This window comes from Physeter macrocephalus, chromosome 12 (assembly GCF_002837175.3).
Source record: "Physeter macrocephalus isolate SW-GA chromosome 12, ASM283717v5, whole genome shotgun sequence".
Lineage (NCBI taxonomy): Eukaryota > Metazoa > Chordata > Mammalia > Artiodactyla > Physeteridae > Physeter > Physeter macrocephalus.
The window spans coordinates 22735195-22761799 of NC_041225.1; the positions used below are offsets into that span (position 1 = coordinate 22735195).

The 26605-nt window shown below is 54.9% G+C and overlaps 2 protein-coding genes across 9 annotated transcripts in view; one reads left to right on the top strand and one right to left on the bottom strand.

Moving 5' to 3' along the window:
- Positions 1-8006: 8006 nt before the first annotated feature.
- Positions 8007-11046, top strand: GPR45 (G protein-coupled receptor 45). Its single transcript, XM_007108365.4, has one exon. The coding sequence runs from the start codon at positions 9871-9873 to the stop codon at positions 10987-10989; it is 1119 nt and encodes a 372-aa protein (XP_007108427.1). The 5' UTR covers positions 8007-9870; the 3' UTR covers positions 10990-11046.
- Positions 11047-12125: 1079 nt separating this feature from the next.
- The window catches only part of TGFBRAP1 (transforming growth factor beta receptor associated protein 1), a 62163-nt gene continuing 47683 nt past the window's right edge, over positions 12126-26605 (bottom strand). The window contains exons 11-15 of one of the 8 annotated variants that reach the window (XR_003682239.2): positions 25996-26429; positions 19471-19562; positions 18642-18731; positions 14656-14949; positions 12137-12216 (exon numbers count right to left, since the gene is read on the bottom strand). Coding sequence is in view for 5 of the 8 variants with exons in the window: in XM_055088990.1 (XP_054944965.1) it covers positions 18119-18156; positions 18676-18731; positions 19471-19562; positions 25996-26498 (689 nt within the window). In the remaining 3 variants the exon portion in view is untranslated. Of the gene's footprint in view, positions 12217-14655; positions 14950-17927; positions 18157-18641; positions 18732-18887; positions 18974-19470; positions 19563-23058; positions 24135-25995; positions 26499-26605 lie in introns of those variants that run through there. The other 7 variants (XR_008618819.1, XR_008618818.1, XM_055088990.1 and 4 more) reach the window with 7 other exon arrangements.

Genomic DNA, 26605 nt, shown 5'->3' on the forward strand with positions numbered 1-26605 from the left:
ACCCTCTCAGGCCCCGAGCCTGGTCGCTCCACGGGGCCATATGTATGTTTCCTGTACGTATCATGGGGGTGGCACCGCGGATTCAACGGAGTGGACAGCGGCCGAATCCCGGCGCCGCGCTGCGTCTCCCGCCAGTGTAGCGCTGAATCCTACATTCTCTCCAGCCAGCAGAGGGTAACTCTGGGGGGACGGGGAGAGCTCACCCGCGTCACTGCAGAAGCACCTGTGAGAGCTCACCTGTGCAGGTCAGACATGCCCGAGGGCAGCCGGCGTCCCGGGGCCTGTCCACGGCTGCCGTGCCCGCCTCCCCGCACGCTGGCTGGCTGGCCCTGCGGAGCCGCTGAGCCACTTTCCTTCCTTTTTCTCTTTCTGTTGCCCCGAAATACTAACTCGTTGCAAATATAAAAGACTGCCATGAACTCTCACTTACATCTTATGGAAGTGGCACCGTCCAGGCTTAAACCGGTCCTCCTGGGTCCCAAGGCAGGTGTGTCTTTTTATGAATTTCTAGGTCAAGAACTTCTGTCTGTAAAACCGAGTCAGTGGCAGGGTTCCAGCGTGTAGGCTGTGTCAGTAGCTCCCACGACTGAGAGCTTCACATCCCCTGGGGCGCTGGTTAAAACGCAGCTTCCTGGGCCCCATCCCCAGGCTTCTGACTCAGTAGGTCCGGGTGGCCCTGATCATCTGCATTTTTAACAAGTTGCTGTGTGATGCTGATGCAGGTTCAGAGAACCACCGAGCTGGGACCAGCCTAGCCGGCAGTAACGCGCGCACAGTGCATTTCAGGTGTTGCTAAAAATAGTCAGTAAAGATGTGCTTCCTTAAAAGGCTCCCCGACTCTGTTCTATGTGAAAAACTTCCCCCCCCCCAGGAGTCTTGCCTGACTTGAGAAATCAAACAATCTGGTCTCTCTCAGCTCACTTTTCTTAAAAGTTGAGACACGTAGCCCAACACCTGTCTCTAAGCACAGCTATTGATGAATCACTTTTGGCAGCTCTTGCGTATTTTTTCATTGCCAGTAAAGTTATTGAAATTGGAATAGGCCATCTGTTTGCGAGTCTGTATCAAAAAGGCAGGTGACGTGGCTGCAGGTGAGGACACAGTCAAGCTGTTTCCACAGCCAACTTCTCCATCTGCCCAAACCGACTCCATTCCCTAGGTTGGGTGTTTGTGAGCCACTGTGTTTTTCCGTAGTAAGAATTAAAAGTCCAGTATCTCAGACGCCAGTTGGTTACCCGAAGCAATAACCACAACTTCAGAGGAAGAGTCCGCCAAGTTTCCCACCGGAAGAGACGGCAAATTCTGTTGGAGGTTAAATACCTATTCCTGAGTCTGTGAAGTAAAAGGTAGATGTGCCCGTGTGTGACGAGTACCTGACCTCAGTATCTTTCTGGAAAACGGCTCCCTAAGGAGGGCTCGGCCCCGGCCCAGTGCTGAGGGTTTGTTCTTCGAAGTGGGCGCCGGCCCCGCCCCAGGGACACCCTCCAGGCACCCAGGGCACAGCCCCAGGAAGGCCAGCGCCCGCCTTTGCTCAGAGGACACAGAGGGGCCGCGAGGAGACGGCAGGTGGGGTCTGAAGACGGGGGAACAGCGGCTGTTGCCATCATGCGGGGAGGGGCCGTCATTTCCCTGAACACCCAACAGTGACGCGGGCCTTCTGGGCTGCACCGACCTCAAACGTGTGAACTACAAGTGCCACCTGCCGTATCAGTAGACAAAGGATGCTGCAGCCATCGAGCCATCACACTACAGCTGCCCCAGTGGCGAGCCCTGAGGGAACTCAGGAGAGAAACAGATGCCCCCCCCGTCCAGCAGCCGTCAGACTGCAGCCACCCGGAAGGTGCACCGTGAGGAGACTCAGGGTGAGAAAGCACAGGATGCGGGCCCCAGAGCACTGAGGTGCAGGTCGAAGGAATGATTTCAGTGAGTCGAGACTCTCGCATCTTCCCATACAGAGAAAAGCGCTAAATTCCTTCACTTGAGATGTCCGGTTTTCTTTAATTAACAGTAATCCTCTGATGTTCCAACCACCTGGTCTGTGTTGCAAAAACTCCCATACATCCTGGCCCCCGACCCCGTCCCCTTGCCTCTTCGGAGCCGTCCCCCGGAGTGATCTGAGAGGCTGCGTCCCGGGCTTAAGTCCTCAGTTTTGTCCGCCAAATAAAATATAACTCTCAACTTTTAGGTCGTGCATTGTTTTTTGCAGACAACACAGGTGATGACACACCCTGCCGCCTCCATGTGGACCTGCCTTCGGGCCATTCTGTTTTAGGGGCAACAAGGAAAGAGATAAGAGCCTCCACTGAGAACCCGGGCTGGTGCTTAACCTCCCAGTTGCCAGGAAGTCTTCCCCTGGCTCAGCTCTGCCCTCTGCCCGGCCCTGCTGCCCTCCCAGCAACCCTCCGCCCAGTCCCGGGGCTTCTGCCTGCACACTGCGTTCCCTCCCCCTCTGGGTTCTAGCGAGTTCCACCTCAGGCTACAGCCTGGATGGTCTCTTCACGTCGGACTTTGAAAATGGAAAAGGAAGAAAAACATTTCAGACTTTGTCCCTTTCCGTCAACTCAGAGCTGCATGTTACCAGCTAAGAGATCTGTTACCTGAAACTACACGTTTGCAATACAGTCAGTGACATCCTATCAGGGACTGATCTCTGGCTGCAGGACCATCTTTACTGGGACGGTTAAATCCTTGGAGCAGCTCGGAGAGGTTCTAGAACCCCTAGCCCTCTGTGTACCCACTCCCCTCCGGCCCTGTCCCCTAGGAACCTCTCCTGGGCTGGCGTTCCTCTCCTTGTCTATCGGGACACTCCTCTGCCTCTCAACCTGCTCTCCTCTCTCCAGGAAAACCCAGCAGAATCTCCGGGTTTTACATTGGAAACAAAAGCCAGGACAGGGGCTTCCCTGGTGGCACAGTGGTTGAGAATCCGCCTGCCATGCGGGGGACACAGGTTCGAGCCCTGGTCTGGGAAGATCCCACATGCCGCGGAGCAACTAAGCCTGTGCGCCACAACTACTGAGCCTGCGCTCTAGAGCCTGTGAGCCACAGCTACTGAGCCCTCGAGCCACAACTACTGAGCCTGCGAGCCACAACTACTGAAGCCCGTGTGCCACAACTACTGAAGCCTGCACACCTAGAGCCCGTGCTCTGCAAGAAGAGTAGCCCCTGCTCGCCACAACTAGAGAAAGCCCGTGCACAGCAACAAAGACCCAATGCAGCCAAAAATAATAAATAAATAAAATAATTTTTTTAAAAAAAGCCAGGACAGGAGGTGTTTGGTGACAAGGACGTGCAGAGCTGCTCCCACTTCAATGGAAGGAAATGGGAAAAACACATCTCAAAAGCTTGGCCAAATGGGGCTCTGTTATACTAATTTTTCTACTTTTCTATAGGTTTGCAATGTACCATCATAAAAAGTTTTAAAAGCTAGAAAAGACAGAGATGGACAGACACACACACAGAGATAGAGAGGAGAAGGGGATGGGAGGGGAGGGAGAGAGAGAGAGAGAGAGAGAGAAGGAGGGAGGGAGGGAGGGAAGGGAAGGAGGCCGGCAGGCAGGTCAGGTCCCAGGGCCTCGCAGCATCCTGCGGCTGCCCCTGGCCCAGGTAACCCCCCAGGGTACCACCGGGTGTTCCCCCGCAGAGCTGTCATACTTACGGAGCAAAGACACCTTCCCTCACCCTCACGGATGATCACCCTCCACCCTTCACCTACTGGAAGGTGTGCTCTCACCTAAGGGTTCTCTGCGCCTCGCCTTGGTTGGTTCGGTGGCGGCAGCGTCTGTCTTTTCTCTGTGCTCGTCAGCATCACGGACAAGAAGCCGCGTTCACTCTCGCTCTGATCCTGCCGACGTCGGGCCCCTCTTTGGGAGCCTCAGCGCCGGAGACGCGCCTCGGGTCTTGGCTCTACCTGGCGCTACATTTGCGACGGTGAGCTGCCCGTGGATGCATCGGAGCGGCGCACATGGAGGGCGGGCAGGGCCAGCTCTCGGCGCAGGGCAGCCGCAGGGCCGCAGGAGAAGCTGAAGGGGCTTCAGACGACGCCGTGGGCGGCTCAGTGTACAGACGGCAGTGTTTCCTCCGTGCGCACGGCCGAAGGCTCCCTCCATCCTCTGCGTAGCCACAGTCCACTGAGCGCACGGTCAGCGGACCCCTGGTGACACCACGGCGCAGGCTGGTCTCCTCCCCTGAGCTCAAAAATTAAACCTCAGTTCAAGATGCTTATTTATCTTCAGCACCTGCACGACCGCCCGGCTCCAGGGTGGGATTGATGGCGTGGGAACTGCAGTAAGTACCTTGAAATGGCTCCGTTCCCAACTCGCTTCTTCCTCGGCTTGCAATTCCCATCACGATGCCACCCCTCCGAGTGAAACCCGCCAGAGAGGCGGTAGTGCTGGGTCAGACTAAAGAAGGTACCGGAACATTTCCCGTTCGCCTGTTACCTCTCACTTGGGTCTTCAGTGTGCCGGAGCGCTTGGTAAGAAAAGTGCCGTTGATTTGGGTGTCTGCGACAGGGCTGTGACCAAAACGCTAAATTAAAACATCTGAGACAAGTTGTTGCCCAGAAGCCCAAACAATTTTAATCTGATTCAACCTCAAGACACACATTAAAAAAAAAAATTCCTTGCACCATCTGTTCCTTTGGTTAAGCATGAAATCACCCCCTGTAATTATGCTGCAGGGAAGATCCGCTCTTACAGCGTAGAGAGGGGAGCAGGTGAAGGGTTCAGCCGGGACTGACAGACGCGTGGACACACAGGGATGTGTCTTTTACTCAGTGACCCCTTATTCCGTGCTCCAAGAAGGACTTAATCCATGAGGGCTTCATGCCTGCCTGTCATGGTTCTTGCTCTTTAATCCAAGAGACAGAAATCCATAAACTTGAAACAATGAGGGATGTGGATTAATGTATTAAATAACTACTAGTTGATTAATTATTTACTAATGCCCTTCTTTGTACCAGGTCTTGCACGTGTTTTGACAACCCTGGGGGTAGATGTGTAGTTATCTCCATTTCACAGATTGGAAAACTGAGGCACGGAAGTATCGTATCGTGCTAACACAAGCATTTGTCGTCTGCAGAGAGATACTTCTCACTTGTAAAGTAACACACCAGATCTCTGATTATACAGCTCGGCCTCCACGAGTCTGGATGACTGTTCCCACCACAGAGATGAACTCGTTCCGGGCGTGCTCGGCCAAGCCAGGGTCTACACCTGGAGCGCCAGGGGCTGGGTGGACCTGAGCTAACATCACCAAGACATTGCCACCCGCAGAGCCTTTAGACTAAGTGGTCTGAGGCCCCCTAGATTCCTACATCACCCCAGCCCTTCAACTTGAGATCTCTATGATACGGGCGACTCTCAGGAACTTGGAAAAAGAGACGCTTCTTGCCAGCACAGAGGAAGAAGTAGGCGTGAGTAAGTGGAAAGCAGGAGGCCTTCCAAAAAAGAGAAACATCAGCTGAGGTGGCTTTGGAAGCTTCGACTCGTCTGACACTCACCTGGCTCACACAGTTTGTCTCTGGCAGAAGGTAAAGGAAAGAAGAAACCATTCCAGTCTCCTTCGAATGCTTTCGTTCCTGGACCACCACCTGTGGCAGGAATCTCCACTTGGCCACGCGTGTTCTTTTGGCTCCTGGTGGGCGCTGCCTGCCCAAGCTGGTCACTGCCCACGTGATCCGCCCCCCATGGCTAGTGGGACTTTCCCGGGGGCCTGGTGCGGCCCGAAGCTGCGTGCCCAGCCTGCTTGTTCCATGGCCCCTCTAGTCACCTGCATCCTCTACTGCAACATTCTTTTTATTGAAATTATGAAACATTTATTTCTCAAAGGAAATAAAGATTGGGCCTGTAAAAAGAAAATTTAGTCAAACTGTTAGTTCACTGGATTCTTACATTTTTAAAATTGTATTATACTTTTAGGTAATTTTTAAACAAAGCGTATACCAAAAGATATATTGTTAATAATTCTAAAGCTTCTTCCATTGTATATATACACCACAATTTCTTTATCCGTTCATCCACCAGTGGGCAGTTGGCTTGTTTCCATGTCTTGGCTATTGTGAATAATGTCCCGCATGGTGAGTGCAGTTAACGAGACCGTATTATACACTTGAAACTTGTTAAGAAGGTAAATCTTAAATGTCATCACCACATACACACCAAAACAAAAAGATAATTACATGAGGGCATGGAGCTGTTAACTAAGTTTATTGTGGTCATCATTTCTCAATATTATACGTGTATCAAATCATCACATTGTACACCTTAGACTTACATATGCTATATGTCAATAGTATCTCAATAAAGCTCAGGTACGAAAAGAAAACAAATGAGCAGCTAGCTCGGTGCACTGCTTGCCGTGCTCCCAGCACTGTGGGCCCGTCCCCTCCTGTGCTTCCCCTAATAACCCTCCCCGGGGGACACTGCTGTTATCCCCACTTTACAGATGAAGAAACAAAGACTTAGAGAAATTAAGAAATAAAATCATCCATTGGTAGGATCCATCTGAATCCTGGGCTGGGTTCTTACGCCCTATTATATACTTAGCACTTCTTTTTTTTTTTTTTAATTTATTTATTTTTGGCTGTGTTGAGTCTTCGTTGCTGCACGCAGGCTTTCTAATTGTGGTGCGCGGGCTTCTCATTGTGGCAGCTTCTCTTGTTGTGGAGCACGGGCTCTAGGTGCACGGGCTTCAGTAGTTGTGGTACGTGGACTCAGTAGTTGTGGCTCACAGGCTCTAGAGCGCAGGCTCAGTAGTTGTGGTGCACGGGCTTAGTTGCTCTGCAGCATGTGGGATCCTCCCAGACCAGGGCTCGAATCCGCGTCCCCTGCATTGGCAGGCGGATTCTTAACCACTGAGCCACCAGGGAAGCCCCAGCACTTCTTAAAGATGAGTCATGAGGTTGGTATAATCCTTACAAATTATGTGAAATACTTATTTAACATCTGCACTGGAAAAACAGAGACCCACTCAAAACGCCTTATTGAAAGGGGAGGTCCAACCTGTGTGAAGTCAAGTGATAGATATTTATCTCTCCTCCTTTAGGCAAAGAGGAGAAGACTGCAGCGAATGTACGGACCATGCACTTGGCGGTCATGAAGGTTTATGGTCCCAGAGGGCAGCCCTCCTCTTCCTCTAGAGCGCAGGCTCAGTAGTTGTGGTGCACGGGCTTAGTTGCTCTGCAGCATGTGGGATCCTCCCAGACCAGGGCTCGAATCCGCGTCCCCTGCATTGGCAGGCGGATTCTTAACCACTGAGCCACCAGGGAAGCCCCAGCACTTCTTAAAGATGAGTCATGAGGTTGGTATAATCCTTACAAATTATGTGAAATACTTATTTAACATCTGCACTGGAAAAACAGAGACCCACTCAAAACGCCTTATTGAAAGGGGAGGTCCAACCTGTGTGAAGTCAAGTGATAGATATTTATCTCTCCTCCTTTAGGCAAAGAGGAGAAGACTGCAGCGAATGTACGGACCATGCACTTGGCGGTCATGAAGGTTTATGGTCCCAGAGGGCAGCCCTCCTCTTCCCAGCACGGGAAGCCCTCAGCTTGGGGCTGGCTCTGCACCCGGGAACCCTGATGCGAGGCCGGCCCGCACTGGACCACCCCCGGGCACGCCACGCTGTGAGAGGGTGGGTGGCAGAGGGCCCCCGTGGACCCCCTGCCCTGCGGACTCGGCGGGATCAGGACTCAAGCTCGCCAGCGGGAGGAGGAACAGCAGAGTCTTAAAGAGAAACCGAGGCCCTGGCTCCAGAGGAACCAGCAAAAGTTCAGAAAAAAAGACGAGAACCTAAAATACCACCTCTAGTGACCTGGAGAGTTTCGAGCGCACATCCCTCAGCGAGTGAAGAGCTGGACAAGAGACACAGAAGACAGGAACACTCTGAGATTTAAAAACATGGCTGCCAAAGTCAGAAATTAAATAGGACTAAACATCAAGTTAAAAAACCCCTCAGAGCACAGTGTAAAAAAGAGTCCAAAGCAGACAAATTAAAAACACACACAAGGGAACACAACATTGTAAATCAACTATATTTCAATGAAAAATTGTTTAAGTAAAATTTTTTTTAAAAATAAGGGAAAAGAAAAGAAAAATTAAGGCCCAATCCGTGAGGTCCAGCATCTACCTGTTAAGTATTCTCCACAAAGATCAAAAGGGAGAAAACTAGCAAAGACGTGAGAAAAGAAACTTTCCCAGAGTTGAGGGGCACATGGCTTTGGATTTAAAAGGCCCACTGAGTACCCAGCACAACAAACAAGACAAGACTCATATCTAGACACTGCCTTGTAAACATTTTTCAGAAAGAAAATATCCAGCCTTCAAGAGGCAATAACTAGTCGCCTGCGAAGGAACGGAATCAAATCCGCTTCCAACCTAACCCCAGCAATGCTGAATGCCGGGAGCCGCGATGTCTCCCAGTCTCTGCAAGGACACGCTTTCAGCCTCGAGTGGACAGCCTGCCAAGTCATCACTCAGTGGGAAGCTGTGGAATTTGTATGTTACAGACGAGGAGGTCACACCAGCAGAGGTGAAGCAGCCTTCCGGAGGCGCCAGTGATGGGAAAGTCGTGAATTGCACCTACTCAGGCAAGCTGTCTTTGGACTGAGCTACAGAACACCATCCTTGCCACACCCATGAAAGAAACACGAAATGAAAGATAACAGCATCCTTTTTTTTCTTTTTTTTAAAATTTTTGGCTGTGTTGCATCTTCGTTGCGGTGCGCGGGCTTCTCATTGCGGTGGCTTCTCCTGTTGCGGAGCACGGGCTCTAGGCGTGCGGGCTTCAGTAGACGTGGCACACGGGCTCAGTAGCTGTGGCTTGCGGCCTCTAGAACGCAGGCTTCAATAGATGTGGCACACGGGCTCAATAGTTGTGGCTCCCGGGCTCTAGAGCGCAGGCTCAGTAGTTAGGACGCACGGGCTTAGTTGCTCCGCGGCATGTCGTCTTCCCGGACCAGGGATCGAACCCGTGTCACCTGCATTGGCAGGCGGATTCTTAACCCCTGTGCCATCAGGGAAGCCCCAATAGCACCCTTTAAAAGGGTTTGTCTCGGGGGAGAGTGTCCTCCTTTTCATCGGTGTTTCCAAAAGTAACATTCTAGCAGCACTACAGTTATCCAAAGTGTTACCATTAGGGGAAAGTGGGGGAAGGGTACATGGGATCTTGCTGGATTATTTCTTACAACTGCTTGTGACTCCACACTTAAATAGCAGCGGCATCAGCCACCATTTACTTACCCCACAAAATTTCTGTTGAGCAGCTGCTCCGCTGGGGACACAGCAAACGACGCAGACAAAACCCTGGCCTCATGGAGCTGGCTGGCTGTTGGGGGTTGCCTTCTCCAAAGCTTCACTGGATCAGGCTGTTTATAACTCTAGTTATAAAATACATGCTGATGATGGAAATGTTGATTACAAAGTCTGGTCCCCCACAAGGTGGGTCTAATCAGGCTTCCTGGGTGATGTGACAAGGCTCGGCGTATTTGTCAAGGCCAAGCCTTGTCCCACGTGGTGAGTAAGTGAGTCATCGCCACTCTGGTGTTTAAAATACCTGTAAAGGGCAAAAAGTGCTCTGTTCAACCCGTGCTTGGAAGGCCTAACCCCGTTCGCTTTCGTGCTTCTTTGCTCCAGGCCGCTGAGAGCGTGCAAGTAGAAGGCTGAGGACGCAGCCGGTTGTCACGGAGATGACGAGGCTGAGGCTGTGATCGATGAATCGCAGAGCCCAGCGAGTCGCTCGCAGAGAGGGAGGCTCCCCCGGCCCTCGCCGCGCCCTCCAGATCCGAGACGGCCGGGAGGCGGATGCAGCCCCCGAGGCGCTGAGGCCCCGCCCTCTCCCTTCCGCCCCGGCTCCGGGATTTCCTCCGCGATGGCCTGTAACCGCTCGGCCGCCGAGGCCTACGCAAACCTGCCGCCCAACGGGAGCCACGCGGCGGCCCCCGGGCCCGCGGCCCCGCCCGCGCCCCTCAGGGTGTCCCTGGCGGCCCTCATGGCGCTCATGACGGCCGGGGGCCTCCTCGGCAACGCCGCGCTCTGCGTCATCGTGTACCGGCGGCCGGCCATGCGCTCCGCCGTCAACCTGCTGCTGGCCACGCTGGCCTTCTCGGACGTCATGCTGTCCCTGTGCTGCATGCCCTTCACCGCCGTCACCCTCGTCACCGTCCGCTGGCACTTCGGGGACGCCTTCTGCCGCGTCGCCGCCGCGCTCTACTGGTTCTTCGTCCTGGAGGGCGTGGCCGTCCTGCTCATCATCAGCGTGGACCGCTTCCTCATCATCGTCCAGCGCCGCGACAGGCTGAACCCCCGCCGGGCCAAGGCGGTCATCGCCGCGTCCTGGGCGCTGTCCTTCTGCGTCGCGGCCCCGTCGCTGGCCGCCTGGCCGCTGGTGGAGGTGCCGGCGCGGGCCCCGCAGTGCGTGCTCGGCTACACCGAGCTGCCGGCCGGCCGCGCCTACGTGCTGGCGCTGGTGGGCGCCGCCTTCTTCGCGCCCTTCGCCGTGATGCTCGGCTCCTACCTGGGCATCCTGCACGCGGCGCGCAGGAACGCCGTGCGCGTGCACGACCAGTCGCGCGGCCTGGACCTGCGGCGGCTGCCCCGCGCCGGCCTGCGGCGGCTCCAGCGGCAGCAGCAGCTCAGCCTGGACCTCAGCTTCAAAACCAAGGCCTTCACCACCATCCTCATCCTCTTCGTGGGCTTCTCGCTGTGCTGGCTGCCGCACTCCGTCTACAGCCTGCTGTCCGTGTTCAGCCGGAGGTTCTACTGCGGGCCCTCGTTCTACGCCACCAGCTCTTGCATCCTGGGGCTCAGCTACCTCAAGTCCGTCTTCAACCCCATCGTCTACTGCTGGCGAATCAAGAAGTTCCGCGAGGCCTGCCTGGAGCTGCTGCCGCAGACCTTCCAGATCCTCCCCAGAGTGCCCGAGCGGATCCGGAGGCGAATCCAGCCGAGCACCGTGTACGCGTGCACCGAAAGCCAGTCCGCCGTGTAGGGGGTGGCGGTGAGCCCCCTGCCCCCCGCTCGGCTTCCTGGCACTTCGTGCCGTCAGCACCTGGGGGGGCCTCCTAAGCACAAAGGGACCCATTTGTTACCGGGTGAGCTGCGGCTCCCAGGTTGGCACGATGAACTATTTTTGTTTCTCCCTGCGGGTCCGATGGAGACCGGACGGCCGTCACGACAAAAGGGGAAACGGGTGGGTGATGAACGAGTCGGGCCCAACGTTAGGGAGGCGAGGGGCGCCCAGGGAGGGAGGCTGGCTGCGGGGCGGCAAGGCTCTGTCTAAAGGGCTCTCTCAAGATCTGCCTCGGAGACGGCCGCGGTGCCGTGTTCTGACGCGAGAAACCCGAGTAGGTTCATCTCTGGGTCATCAGTCAGTGGACTGGGCGCCAGCATTGTTCAGAGGCGTTTGTGTCTGTGGCATACGTTGTGCAAACATGCCAGGTTCTTTACAGTGGTCAGGTGTGCGTTTTGGACGACGCCGAACCGTCCGTTCTATAAACCAAAATCACGCGGGAAGCAGAGGAGCCCGCTGCCCCCGTGTGACACATGGGAGGCCTTGGTGGCTTGAAGCCCAGAGAATGTTGGGGGGCCGCTCAGCTGACACGACAAGCCCACCCCAGCGCACATCCTCAACCCTCCTCCCTGGACCGGCCCACCTGGACCCTCACCCCGAAGCCTGTCACCTCCCTGCCTGCCGTGACAGCCCCTGCCCCTTCCCTGTCTCTCGCCTCTGGCCCCCGGGCCCCCCTCGTCCTCATTCCATCTGTCCCCGTGAGCAGGAACCACGCTCCTTCTCCCGTGACCCATCTTTTCAGCAAGTACTTGTAGCGACTTGCTTTCAGCCCCAGAAGCGGTCGGGGGCTCTGTCTACATGTTCCTCTCGACGCGCTGAGGCCGCCGCCTGCCCCCGTCCCAGGACCTGCGGCGGGGACGCAACGACCCACTCGCACTGACTTCTGTGTTCCCCTACCTCACTCGGGGCCGCAGGGGTCTGACCGCTGCTGTGGGGGCCACCCTCCCGGGACCTTGGACCCCCAGCCCAGGCAGGGCTGGGATCCCAGGAGGGCAGCTGCCTAGAGGGGCCCTGCTGCTTGTCTCGTACGCCCGGCCTCTACACCCAGGGCCCCCTTTACCACTGGGAGCTTCTGATGGGGGAGGTGACTTTCCTGAGGTCAGGGCACACGGTTGAGTCCACGGAGCTCTCTTTGCAGCTTCAGATCTGAAGAGAGTGGGAAATTTAAGGATAAATTTAGAAAATATGGTTCTAAGTCTGACTCCGTCAGGAACTAGTCACGTGACCTTGCTCGTTTCACCCCCACTTCTCTGGGCCTCGGTTTCCCCATCTGCCAAGCGAGGAAGCAGGCCTAGAGGGTCTCGCACATCCCTGCCGAGGTCCCTGCCATGTGCATGTTTTCCACTCGTAGTCACCAGATCCCCTGCCTTCATTTATCCATCCATGCAGTGAGCATTTATTAAGTGCCCACGAGATGCAAGGCACTCTAGGGGACGGTGATGATGTCTGATTTATCTCAGGATAACTGTAACTCCAACACAGACGCCCCCCTTTGTGTTTTTCTTCTCCTTTCCTTTCCAAGGTTGGAGGAAGAGACCAGCTCCCCATTCCCATGCTTTCCTCCGGTGACAGAAGCAAAAAAGAAAGGTAGCATAATTCACATTAACCAAAGTCCAGACGAGGGCTTTTCCAGAAAATAATTGGCACTTTTTCTCACCAACTTCACCCTCCTTTTACACCCAGGCCCAGACCCTCCAGACCACTGTATACCTAGAGTGAGGGGGAGAGAGAGAGGAGAGAGAGAGAGGAGAGGGAGACAGACGAGAGAGGAGAGAGAGAGAGATTGGTTGGAGATGGTCGACGGCATGTGGTTGACTGAGGTGGGTCCCCTCACTTCTGTGTCCCGAGTGCCCCCCGCAAGGCAGAGTTGCACAGCCTCAGTGGTGTCCAAGAGCACAGCCAGACCACCACGGGGACCAGGCCTCTGGGCAGCTGGCCTCCAGTGGGCATTGAAGAGAACGTTCTACAGGAGCCTCGTGTAAAAGAGAAATCACAAAACTGAACAAATGAAGGTACCAAAATTTACATCAATCAGTGTTATTTGACGTATGTTGGATAGTAATATATATGTTTCAAAGTAATAATTTTGTATATATTTTAAGTAAAGTATTATTGCTCTTTCGGTGTATAAGACTGTGTTTCTTGCCAAAATTAGCGCCAGAGCCACGACTAGTACACCAAGAATCTGGGGTCGGACACCTCCTAAGATACACCCACTTCGGGAAGTCTGGTCCAGAACCTGTAAGCCACTAGCCGAGCTGCAATGACTAAAGGGCATTACTGAGGACAACGGGGGATTGAACAGTGGGAGGGTCACAAGAGGGCGCCCACATTTTTAAAAACTCCACACCCTGCTAGATAATTCCAGACAGTTTCACCTCTGACACGCACTCTGCCGACTTCCTGATTCTCTCCAGCCTCGTTGGGCCTTCAAGGAACTTCTTAAAATACTACATAAATAGCAAGTTCTTGTCTCCTCCCCTGATGCCTGCAGGGCGACCACTGCTTCTCTGTATTCTGTTTTCATCTTCTCTCTGGCCCTGGCCTTCCCCCAAACCCTGGGCGCTGAATTGTTTCTGTGGGGTCCGGGGCAGTGACTGTGGTGGTGACGGCCCGTGGGAGAGCCTTGCCTCAGAAAACGAGACACAGGAAGTCTCAGAAGTGTCACCCTAATTCTCACCACCCGGGAAAATCCACTACTTTGTCATCATGAATCTTGGCCCCCTGCTGTTGGGGTGAAAGAAAGGCAGAGGTTCTCTAGGACATTCTGACAACCAAGATGAAGAGCAAACTCTAGATCAATTCCTACTTGGCTACTCTGAGCCCTGGCGTAGTTTCCCCTGACGTGATTTACAGTACACGCTTTTGAGGACTAAAAATCTGCCATGTTAAGTATTTCCGACGTTGCTGTGCTCCCCTTGGTCACGCAGTCAGCAGCCTTGCCTCCAGCCAGTGAGTCTGTGTCCAGCTTCCCGGCCTCCTAACTGAGGGAGACACTCCCAGCCAGAGGCCCCCGAGAGGCACACATGACATCATGTATATGAGGATCTAGTCCCACGCCTGGGCTGGATGCACGGGGCCAGTAATCGCTACAGTCGTGTTGTCAACCTGCTTACGTCCCAGCTTTGGCCGCTTGGGGCAAGGGTAAAAATGTGTTTCAGAAACTGGCTGTCCTGTCCTTTCCTTGTCTTCATGTGCTTGTAAGATTTTAGGGTCGGCTGACAAGAACACAACAGCTACTGAAGCCAGGAGCATGGACTCGATGGCCTGAAATGACCGCCTCATTCCGCTCAACACGCTCCCAGGGCTGTGAGTCAGCCTCCCTGGGCTGCTAGGGGAAGGGATCCCGGGCTGGAGAAACAGCCTGAGGTCACACCCCACTGTTCTCGGTGGTTCTAAGGTCCGCAGACAGCTGGGTGGCGGAACCGGGAATGCAGGGGGGCAGGCGGGAGGGAGGCCGGGAGGGAGGCAGTGGGCCAGGGGAAACGGGCAGAGCTGCTGTAACAGACCCCCCACCGCTACCTTTAAAAAATAACCCCGCCCACCCTCACGGAAGTCCAGCTGTGAGGTGGGCTCCCTACCCACCGGCTTGTTCGGGACTCAGGCTCCGCCCATCTCGGTGTGCACTGTGCCTGGGGCATCGTCCTCATCTCTGTGGTCAGTGCGGGCCGCAGCCAGGTCCGTGTCCTGGCTCCTCAGGAGGCGAAAGTGTGCAGGCACATCCACACCCCCCTGGTCCTTCCTGGTCTTCCCTGGTCCAGAGCCCAGTCACATGATCACGCCGGCTGCAGAGGAGGCTGGGGGATGAGTCACATGATCACGCCGGCTGCAGAGGAGGCTGGGGGATGAGTCACATGATCACGCCGGCTGCAGAGGAGGCTGGGAGACTGAGTCCCTAGCCAGGTGCCCACGCGTCCAGTCAAGGCTCTCTCAGCACAGGAGAGGAGGAGTTGGGAGACTCCCAGCAGTCTCCGCCAAGACTGCACGATTTTGAAAAATGGGCGATCTTAGCACACACAGACATTCTTAAGTCCTAAGTACAAATTTCATAACTGAGCCTCTTCTCAATGTAAAATAAACACAGTCAACCCAAGATGGTGCCTCTCTCTTTACGTCTAGCCCCCAGCGCCTGGGGATGTGCGTCCAACACAGAAATTGCATATGCGTTGATGACTGGGCTGAGAAGAGAGTCGCCACATTTAACCTTTTAGGCACAAAAGGTGTTTTGCCGATGCAGGGGAACCGGGTTCGCGCCCCGGTTTGGGAGGATCCCACATGCCGCGGAGCGGCTGGGCCCGTGAGCCATGGCCGCTGAGCCTGCGCGTCCGGAGCCTGTGCTCCGCAACGGGAGAGGCCGCAACAGTGTGAGGCCCGCGTACCACAAAAAAAATAAATAAATAAATAAATGGAATAAAACCACAATCAACAGCGATTGAGACCGAGTCTGCCAAGAATTTGATTATGTTAAAGGAAAGAGTATGCTTTCAAAGCTTCGCCTATTGGAAGGTGCAAACCGTTTGCTGATGGCAAGGTGGACCTGCAGAGGGGGGGCCGGGGCCAGGCCATGGCGACTGAGCAGCTCAAGAAAACAGGGCTGGGGACCGTAGGGGTGGTTACACCTGGATTGTGTAGGAATAAAAGGATGTTGGAACACAATAGCATGGTGTGTGCGCGTGCGCGCACATTATTTGGGGCGGGCGGGCGAGGGCACTGTAGCAGACAGTCTTGGTTTACCTTCCGCCCTCTGCCCTTTCCTCCTGGAGGAGCCGGGGACGAGGTGATCTAAGAATAGGAGAGGTGCCAGAGTCCCTGGCTCAGAGGAAACCAGGGAGGGACTGCAGCACGGAGGGATTTTTCCTACTTAGTCTGATAGGAACAGAAAGAACTCACCTGTATGAGAAACACACAGGTGTCACCAGAAGGTTACCTTCTGCAACCAGGAATCCGAGGGAGCCGATATGCCAGCTCAGCCTGGAGGTGTCCAGGTGAACGTCTGACCGTCCCGAGGCCGGGGTACTAAGGCCGGTCCCTTGCACGGATCTGCGTGTTCCAGCTCCCCAGCGCTCTCTCCTGCTGCCTCTGGCAGCTGCTGTCCCTTTGCCAACCATCCAGCCGGAAAAAAACAGCCAAGCTCATTTCCAGAAGCATTTTTGAAAAGACAGGTTTGCTGTTCCTTATTAAGGGTCCTTTGGGGACTCATTTCTCATTTCCTCCCTCATTGAAATGCTGCTGCAGTCTCCCCTCCTTGCCGTGCTTTGCTGTGGTGTCATGAAGACTTCGGATGTTTTATTAAACCATGAAGGGTCACTCACCTCACCATAAAAGACAAACAGGACTGGATAACTTTATAAATGCATATGGAAAAGTGCAAAGCGTAATTTGCTTTCAAAGCGTGAAGGGAGAAACACTGAGAGCAGCGGGAGGCTCTGTCTCCCCAAGGCTTCGATTGTCACGGGATTTGCCGGGCCTCTCAGGAAGCAGGCGGGCCAGGCTGCTAGGAACCGCTTTCCCTGGCGGGGAGCCCTGGGACCACTGAGATGCATCCGCTCAGACGCTCTCCAAGGTGTGAGGTTCCACCAGGTTTTTGTCCCCAGAGTCTAAATCTCCATTACACCTTCGTGTGAACCTACAGATCCTCTTCTTCCCCCAGATCCTCGTCACTCCCCGGCCCCCTGCTCTGTTTTCCTCGAATCTTTCCTTCTCAAATGATGCAATAAGCAGATATGGGTAAGTTCTTAACTAGACGTGAGGTGATGCTATACCTTAAAGTTTAGATTTAGATTCGGTAAGAGAATGGAGTACTTTCCACCCTTAGGAATAAATGTTCCCTAGTCTCAGACAAGTTTTAAAAATCATTATCTACTGATTATTTTTTATTATAGAGGTAATTTGCTCCTTGTAGAAATGAAAACTTTTTTTTACCCAAACGCATAAAGAAAATTAAAGATATTCTAGTTTTTTAAACTTACATATAAAAATGTGTATTTCTTTTGCAAAATTTAGATCATACTATATCCCACAACTTAGCTTAGTGTTTTGGTAGGTTTTTTTTTTTCATGTTTTGAAGTGATTTCTGGTGGCTGGAAGTCATCCATTATGTGCTGCACCAGAAGCTGATTTACTTAAGTACTCCCCATTTGGTTTTGTTATTTTCTGTTTTCCACTATTAAAAAAAAAAAATCCTATAATGAGTATCCCTGACATAAATCTTCCTACCTAGCTGCTGATTATTTTCCTAAAATAAACTTATGAAAGTGGAATTGGTGGCTTTTGATGCCATAATAAAATTGTTTTTTCAGAAAGGTCATGGCAATTTATTCTCTAACCAGCTGTACTTGAGAGTTACCAAAACCTTGGGAAAGTCTTAACATAGGTTGTGAAGCTCTTCTCAGCAGCCACCAATGGGCCGTCCACCAACAGGCTTGGCAAAGGTTGGATGATGAATTGGGACATGAAGGAGCCCGGGAGAGAAAGCCCACAGCCGTTTGACGGTGGAGACATTAATAATTCAAGAGCTTGACAGTGCTGCAAAGGCTTCGGCCAATTAATATATATTCACTAACTATATATAGAAAAGCGGGCTTCCCTGGTGGCGCAGTGGTTGAGAGTCCGCCTGCCGATGTAGGGGACGCGGGTTCGTGCCCCGGTCTGGGAGGATCCCACGTGCCGCGGAGCGGCTGGGCCCGTGAGCCGTGGCCGCTGAGCCTGCGCGTCCGGAGCCTGTGCTCCGCAACGGGAGAGGCCGCAACAGTGAGAGGCCCACGTACCGCAAAAAAAAATAATTATTATAATTATATATAAATATAATATAAATTTTTTTAAAAATTTATTTATTTAATTAATTTTCTTTTTGGCTGCATTGGGTCTCCGTTGCTGCACGCGGGCTTTCTCTAGTTGCGGTGAGCGGGGGCTACTCTTCGTTGTGGTGCGCGGGCTTCTCATTGCGGTGGCTTCTCTTGTTGCGGAGCACGGGCTCTAGGCGCGCGGGCTTCAGTAGTTGTGGCACGTGGGCTCAGTAGTTGTGGCTCACGGGCTCTAGAGCGCAGGCTCAGTAGTTGTGGCACACGGGGCTCGAACCCGTGTCCCCTGCATTGGCAGGCGGATTCTTAACCACTGCGCCACCAGGGAAGCCCTCCATGTACTATATTTTAATACAAAGGATTCTCCAAATAAACTGGCCACAACATTCTGTTTCTTTTTGGGGGGCGGGAGTCCTTTCCCATATAATTAAAAACCATGTGAAGACCAAGATGAATGGACCCAATACCAGATGGACACGCTGGCTGAGGCTGCCCCTGGTGGGGGGACTGCTGGTCTCTCTACAGCACAGACACCAGTGTTTCTCTTCCGCCCAGAACCGGGATGAAGCCTCGGCCTCCAGCCTCATCTGTCACTGTCCCCTGCCGCCTTCCCGGGCTGCAGAGTCGTTGGATCCTCTTCCTCTCCATCCCCACGGGGCCATAAGCCCGCTCACCCCCCCCACCCTGAGTGCAGCACTCTCCCTCCAACTCCGTGCATCTGGTCCACCGGCACTGCGTCCTCCGGCATTTTTCCCCCGGGGCTGTCATTACCTCCAGCAGGGCTGAGACCAGATGTGTCTCTCACCAGTTTTTCTGCAGAACGGAGCACGATGTCTGGCACGGAGCATCTTCCAATATATACTTGTGGAATGAATGAATGAATGAATGAATGAAGGTACAAATAAATGAATGCATGGATTGCAAAAGGAAAACCGCCCCCTTAGCACCTTGCATACAGCTCTTGGTGAGTCTTTTAGCCCCTCAGCTCCTGGCCCGGTGGGTGTGCACCCTGGCACGTCCGAGGCGGGCTGGGAATGGCTGAGCTTCTCTGTCAGCTGCTACAAAGCAGCGTATTTTCTAGTATTTGTACAAACACCAGATACCTGGAAATTACACCGAGTACTAACAGGAGGGTGGCACAGCCCCTGCACGTTTCCAACACGCGGTTGCATGAAATTACGGTCAGAGGAGCAGAGGTGATGCTTGGTTACGGGGCTCACACGTGCCATGCGCCGGGACAGCCAGCTGCCCACCTGCTGTTAGGGAGCCGCCACACAGGTCTGAGTGCAGGTGTGGGAACAGCACCAGACTCCTCCCAGCAGCAGACAAAGAAGCCGGACGGGAGGAAGCAGGGTCTGGTCTAACTCCCTGCTTCCCTGATTAGCATGTTGGAAGAAGTGGCGAACGGCCGTCCTCACCATCCCAGACCCCCCCCAACGCACACGCACACACAGAAGTGGCGAACGGCCGTCCTCACCATCCCAGACCCCCCCCCCACGCACATGCACACACACATATGCACGCACACACACACATCCACGTGCTTGCACATACACACACACACACACACACACACACACACACGCGCTATGTGACCTACCTGAAGGCAGGAACTGAGCCATAATAGCAGGACCAACCACCTAAGCAGGGGCGGGACCAGGGCTCTGGGGACGGGCATATCTCCTTCCCTCCCTGAAAGATGTTAGAGGTTTGTGTAAAGAGAGGTTCAAAAACCACAGGGAACTCTGCTCAGTGCTCTGTGGTGACCTAAACGGGAAGGCAATCCGAAAGAGGGATATATGGATGCGTAGAGCTGATTTCACTTTGCCGCACAGCAGAAACCAGCACAGCAGTGTAAAGCAACTGTACGCCAATCAAAATCAATTCTGAAGAAAGAAGAGAAAAGAAAAGGGCAGCCGCAGACCAGCTCCTCCCACGGCTGCAGGCACAGGTCTGGAGGCGGGGGTGTGGGCTGCACAGAGGACCTTCTTGCCGATTTCAGCAATGCAATGAGATTCTGGCAGCTGATACCCCGGGCGCGCAGACACACCCGTGGGGCCGCTGCAGAGGCGTTCCTGTGCGTCCCCGAGACCCGAGATCCCAGAGAGTGGCATTTGGTATCCGAGGCTGGCCCATCCCACTGCTTTGTCCTGATTTCCTGGCTCGGGACTAAGGCCTAACACCCAGCGGGTCCTCAGCCACCCCCCAGGTCCACCTCCAGGCTATGGATGACACCACGGCCGAGGGGAGGTGGCCTGCCAGGGCCACAGCGGAGGGTGCCAGAGCCCAGTGAGACCCTAGTGATAGCGTTTTACTCCCCAAGTCACACGTGGCCCGCGGAGTTGTGTGTGGTGCTTTCTAATTCCTTCTTCCCACGTGTCTTGTCGCACTGATTTGGGACTCTGGATTGCAGGCTGCATTGTAACTATTTGTTTCCCTTCCCCGGCTGCGAGCCGCGGAGAGCAGGGGTCACTGACCCGTGTTTGTCTCTGAGCAAGGTATTAACATGCTTTTCGCCGGTGCTCCAGCCGGTTAGCCTTGTGGAGGCGAAAGGGCCTTCTGTCCGTTTGGCGCAGATTCCCGTACATCCTCATTCACACGCTAAGGGTGACAGACCCACTCAGAGCAAACGGGGTGTTAGTTACTATCTAATCACTCCCAACACGAGTCACAGCCCGTTCCTCAGAGTCGGGGGCGGGGCTTCACCTCCATCAGGACATCAAGCCACGCTCCTGTTCTCCCCCAGCCACTTGGCCCTGTCGTATTCTCACAGGCAGTGAATCCACAGCCTTTTCCCTTCCGGTCAGGTTTGCCTGCCTAAGCGCCCCCCCTTTTAATTCCTAGTATATGCTAACGACCCTAAATAGCAATAGTGCAGGAAGAGAAAAGGAGTGCGGCTGCCGCTTTGGGACTTTGTGCTTTAACAGTCACCGCAGGCTGGCTTCCGGTTTTCTCCTTTGCGCGTGGTCGGCGAAGCACAGGTGGGGACCACGGCTCTGAGTCGGTGCGACTCGAACTCCAAGAACGCCACCCAACCACCTGTACCCCAGCTTCTTCAGCCCGGAATACGGGGGACTCACGACGGCTCTCCACTCCCATCGCCCACACATACGCGGAGCTGGGCAGCCCGACCAACGTGCAGCAGAGGCTAAGAGCAGTCAGGGGTGCTCGGCTGTGCACGCACCCATCCTCGGGCTAGTGCAGTGCCCAGGAGGAAAGAGAGAACACGAAACAGGGCTACGACACTCACTCGACAGGATTTCTCAAAGGCCTGCTGTGAACGGGGTTCTAAGGATGAATTAAAATTTAAAAGGTGAGATTTAAACAAAGTTATATTCCCTGAATATATCCGGGGCTAGAAATCCGAGGGCAGCAGCCTTCCTTGGGAGCATGCGGCTGAAAGGTGAAACATCGGAGAAGTAACCAGAGATCTCCTTTGTTAAACTCCGCAGGGCAGGATTAATCTGAAGGCCACATACATCCGGGAGCACCTTAAGGTTGTGCAGGAGACAGTCAGAAGTGCATTGTTTAAAATGTAGTGAGGCAACGCCAAAGGGTTTGAGGAGCGGCCAGTGCATGTCCTTGCAGGAGCCGGAAGGCACCACCAGGGCAGATGACCAAGTTCTGTGGCCCCTGGGCTAGGTGCCATGCGAGCGGAAACCATCACGTCACCAAGATAACTTTTATTTAAAAAAACAATTACAGGAGGGACAAAGAATCAAAAGAATTTTAATAAAATCAACAAGTTTACATTTGTACATCTTGTGTATTGGGGATCCAACCAGGGGCAAAGGGTAACGTTGAAAGGACCAGGTTTCCACAGGCGGGTGAGTGGGAAGCCCAGGTTACCCCGGCTGTGTGACAGGCAGTGACTCGAGGGTGGTACCCAGGGCCCCTGGAGCCCCACTGCCAGCACATCCGGGGCTCAGGCCCGGGCCTTCCAGCTCTGAGCGCTGGCTCGAGGCTCCAGAGCCCACGTGCCACTCCCACATGGACACCCGATAAGCGACAGCAGATAACCAGCTCATGAAATTGAAGAGTCTTGCCCAGAGAATACTAATGTCAGCTGAGTCCAGTTCATGCTATTTTAACTAGGATGGTGACATCGAACCGACCCAGGGGGACAAGAGCCAAGTGATGGTTCTAATTCCTCTAAGCAACGGCACAATCACAAGAGAGCAGGTCTTTAGAAAGAACCACGTATTTCTTTAAAAAATATGATTTGAGAAAAGGGCCTTGTGGGAGTTAGAGAAAGGCAAGGTTTTTAACAATTCTGCACAGGCTCAGAGAATTCTGCTGCATTAGAGGATTCTAGAGTAGAGACAGAAAACTGCTTCAACTTCAGTTCCCATTATTCTAAAGGATAACAAACATTTCAAAATATCGATCAATGTTCGGAGCAAAGAGAGACCCGTGCCCCCAAGCGAGAAAGGAACGATCAGCAGGCTTTTCCAGGATTGTACCCCTCTCGTGGAGAGAAAGAGTGCTTCTAAAGGTGCGGTTTTCCGTGTCCTAGTCACTTGTTCTCGGAGGATAACCCCAAACTCACGAGTCGCGATGGTAACGTCCCCAGCAGCACGGCCGCCCCTTCACAACCACCCGCAGGGTAACACTCACGACTGGGCTTTCATTCACACCAGCTTACACGACACACGGCTAAGCTGCAAGAATTTCTTCATCATTTATTCTTTAGAAATCGAGACACAGTAGGGAAGAGTGCATGGATGCCTTTGCTCTCTGGACCCCCTTGGAATCACAAGAGGAAAGAGCAGTGGCCGTGAGCAGTACAGAAAGCGTTTTCACAGAAGAGAGGATGAGCTCTCCACCCCGTCTGCTAAGGCCTGGGCTGAAGGACAGGGGCCGGATCCCGGGGTCCCCTCGTCACACGCACGAGCTGATGCACGTTTGCCAGGCGTCACGGCATCTTTCTTCTTCGTCCCTGATAGAGTCGATAATCACCAGGAAGAAATTCAGAAGAGGGCAGTGAAGCAACAACAGCGTCAGCTTCTCCACAATGCTGGACAGAGACGCGGGATGGACGCGGGGTCTGTGATGCGGGGAGGTGTCTGTCCTGTGTGTCCAGGAAGCCGCAGGGCAGGCGTGTAAAGTGCTAGAGGTAAGGCAGCCTGCCTGGACTTCCTCTGGGGGCGGCGCTCCCTCGGGAGGGGTGACATCCCCGTCGCGCAGGGCAGCCGTCACCCACGGCCCGCCCTGGCCAGCGTGGAGGTGACCACCAGCCGCCCCGGAAAACACGCCCGGCTTGTGCTCAAGACCTTTCCCTTTTAATTTCTCGAGGAATCAATGGGGGGGTGGGTACAAAGAAAAACATCCCTAATGAACAGGACGGAGGTGAATTTCCAAAAGAGAGAAGAATCACCAAGAGGATATAACGCCAAATGAAAAGTTCTAACTGAACACGTTAATCACGGAGTTACAAACCGGCGGCCGATGCGCCGTGTGCTCCTGTCCCCACCGACGGCTCCAGACCTGCGAGCAGCTCCTCCTGGCGCGTCACAGCTTCTCGGGGCCTTCCCTCGCGAGGCAGCCAGAAGCGAATGAATTTACCCCAAAGGGAGGGCCTGGGTACCCAGGCGGATCTTTTAGGGGTTGGACGCCAGATGTGGGAAGCAGGAAGGAACAAAGAAACCTCCCTGAGGCCAGCTGTCCCTCAGGGCAGAGGCAGAGCCCGGAGGGTGGCCGGAGGCCGGGCGGTGAGGACGGAGAGCTCTGCGCCCTGGCCGCTCGCCCGCCAGGACGCGGTCCCCTCCGTGCCGTCGGAGCAAACGTTTCCAGTGCAAACACGTGTCTACAGGTCGGGGCTCGGCGTGCGGGGTCTGGTCTGTCCGGGTGGCACAGGAAGGCTCATTTCCTTTCAGAGCAGACATCTGTTTTGGGTGGCGACGTCCCTGGACGGGGGAATCTGGCATGTCTCTCTTTGGGGGATTTTATCCATTGCCATCCGATGCAGGGGGTCGGCCGCACCCCATATCCCACGGACTGAAGCCCCCCAGCGCCAGATGACGGCTGACGCGGCCTCCTGCTCTGTGCGCCCGGCCGGCTTGGTAAGGAGCCCTCGGCCCAGCCTCTTCAAGTCCGAGCCCCGGGGCTGGGGGAGCTGGGCTTCGTGTGCCGGCGGGCCGCACAGTGGGTGTGGACGAGACCACCGTTGGGATACCTAACAAACACGGGCTCGCAAAAGGGGTTTTGGCACATCTGGCAAAGCTTTTTGTCTGAGAGCCGAACTGAGCTTCCTTTCAGCTTCATCTGCAAAAAGAAACAAAGGCAGGGACGCCTGTGACGTAAGTGACAGCGGTTTTCAGAGCTGACACGCATTACCCCATGGGTTGTTATTATCACTGGTGAGGACAGCTTTAATATCAATTTCTCGAAACACAGTATCAGCGGTGAAAACAAACAAGAACATCCTCTGGAACCGGAAAAGTCAAAAAAGCTACAAAACTGCCTTCTTATTTTCCAAAAGTAATTGCTGCTTGTCTGGCGGAGGAATTTCTCACCAAGATCTTCTTTCAAACATTCTCTGAGCTCTGGTCTATTTAAGCAAGGCCTGTGACAGAATCATGGGGCGTCAGAGCTGACAAGACCTGACAAGACCGTGAAAGCTATCTAATGCCCTGCTCCCCTCGTTTGCAAACAAAAAAAGTTAAGGCCCAAATAAGAAACTGGGTCAAACCCATGGGGTTGATCCGCGGCACGATCCTGACCGGCCCCAGGAAACGTCATTTCCTGTCTTTAAATGTAACTAACAAAACCAACAAAACTTTATTGTTTCCTGTCTGATAAACAGGACTTGAGTTCTGCAAAAGCTAAAAGCCTTTCTGCACAATTTGCCTGAATCAGCCCAGCAAGTCAGCCTTGCGGCAGAACGCAGTGACGGCTTAGTGAATTCACCCTACTCATTAGTTTCTTTAGTCATTCAACAAACATTCAATGCCTTCAAGATGCCAGGTTGGCTCAGGAATACCGAGGTAAGTAAAGGAAGTTCCTGCCCTCGGAGAACCCAGAGCCTCACAGGGGAGGGGACAGCTACGGATGCAGCACGTGAGTCGGCACACGGGGCGCCCGTCTGCTTAAAGGGAAGGGCAGGTTTCACAAAGGAAAGGCCTGGGCAGGGTTCCGAGTACGCGTTCACCAGGCACAAAAGGAAGAGGTGAGCCGTCTCAGGCAGAGGAGACGGTGGATTCAAAGGCCGTGCTTACAAAACGGCAAGTCCATTGGGACGTTCTGAGCACCCCGGCACGGGCGGGGACAGGCCAGAGGAGGGAGGCTGAATCTTGCCAGCCTCGGCTTCTCCGCCGGGGAGTCAACGAAGGCTTCCCGGCGGGAGGAACACGGCGGATTCCTGCTCTGGAGGGACACCCCGCTGGCTGCGGGGCGTCTGGGCCTCTCCAGAGAGAAGCCTCCTCCGGATGAGCTAGGGGCTGCTGTGGGCCGAATGCCTGTATCTCTCACCAAATGTCGAGGCCCTGAGCCCCGGTGGGGTGGTGTTTGGAGGTGGGCCCCCAGGACGGCCTCGGGGCCCTTGTGGAGGAGGAAGAGACCCGCGCTGGCTCCCGGCCCCGTGAGCTCGGTGAGAAGGGGGCGTCACCGGGCCCCGAGTCTGTCGGCGCCTGGATCTCGGGCTCCCAGCCCCCAGACGGCGAGCACCGGAAGCGTGCCGTCTGAGCCCCCGGCCTGTGGGGTCTGTTATTATTAGTCACAGCAAGCCCAGGAGACAGAGATGGGGGCCCGGCACGTGCAGCTCCGACTCGGCCTGCAGTCCACAGCGGGCTCCTCCGTGTCCTGTGTCACCTCCTGGTGCCCCTGCCCCCCTTCTGTGACGGGGAGGCAAGCGTGCCCGGAAGCGCTGTGCGCGTGCAGCGACGCCGCGACGTGCAGCGTGGACCAGGGTCCGGAGCGCGGCTCCGCGGCCCGTCAGTGTCTGAAAGGGGCGGGAAGCTGCCCCACGCGTACACCTGCCGGCCCGGCCCCCGCCTGGCCTCACACACCTGCGTCTGTGTGAACAAGTCACGTGTGTTGAAGTTAGAAAAAACGGACACGGACTATTTTTCCACGGGTAAAACCGAGCTCAAATCACACGTCTCGCCCGAGAGGGCCGGGCTCTCACCTTGTCGTACTTGTAGATCAAGTTTTCGGACCTGGCCAGGCCCACAGCCACCTGAGTGGTCCTCCGGGCGTGGACGCTGTCCCTCACGGCCCCCGTCAGGAACGGGCAGAGCAGCTGCACCGACCACGAGCCCGGCAGCAGCTGCAGGACCCGGGCCGCGTCGAACTCGGCGGCACGGCGGTTCAGGAGGTCCGCGGCGGCCACAGGCAGCTCGGGCGCAGAGGGGCCGGGGCCCAGGTACACGGCCAGCAGCAGGTGGAAGAGCCGCTGGCGGTAGGGCGGCGCCCGGCCCTCGGAGCACCACAGGCAGTAGTCCTCCGCCGCCGGGAAGTCGGCCAGCTCGTGGACCAGGATGCGCAGGGCCTCCTCATGTTGCTCCAGCTTCCCGTGCAGGATGGCGCTCTCCACGGGGAGCCCGGCGCCCCGGGTCCTGTCTGTGAGGTGGGACCTGCTGGTTAGAAACGGCAGGGCCCGCGCCAGGCGGTGCCAGTCCAACGCCGCGACTGCACGGGCCACGCGCTTAAGAACAGGCAGAGCAAGCCTGGCTGCCTGGACGCCCCCGAACTCTGCCACCCGGCTGCCTGGACGCCCCCGAACTCTGCCACTCGGC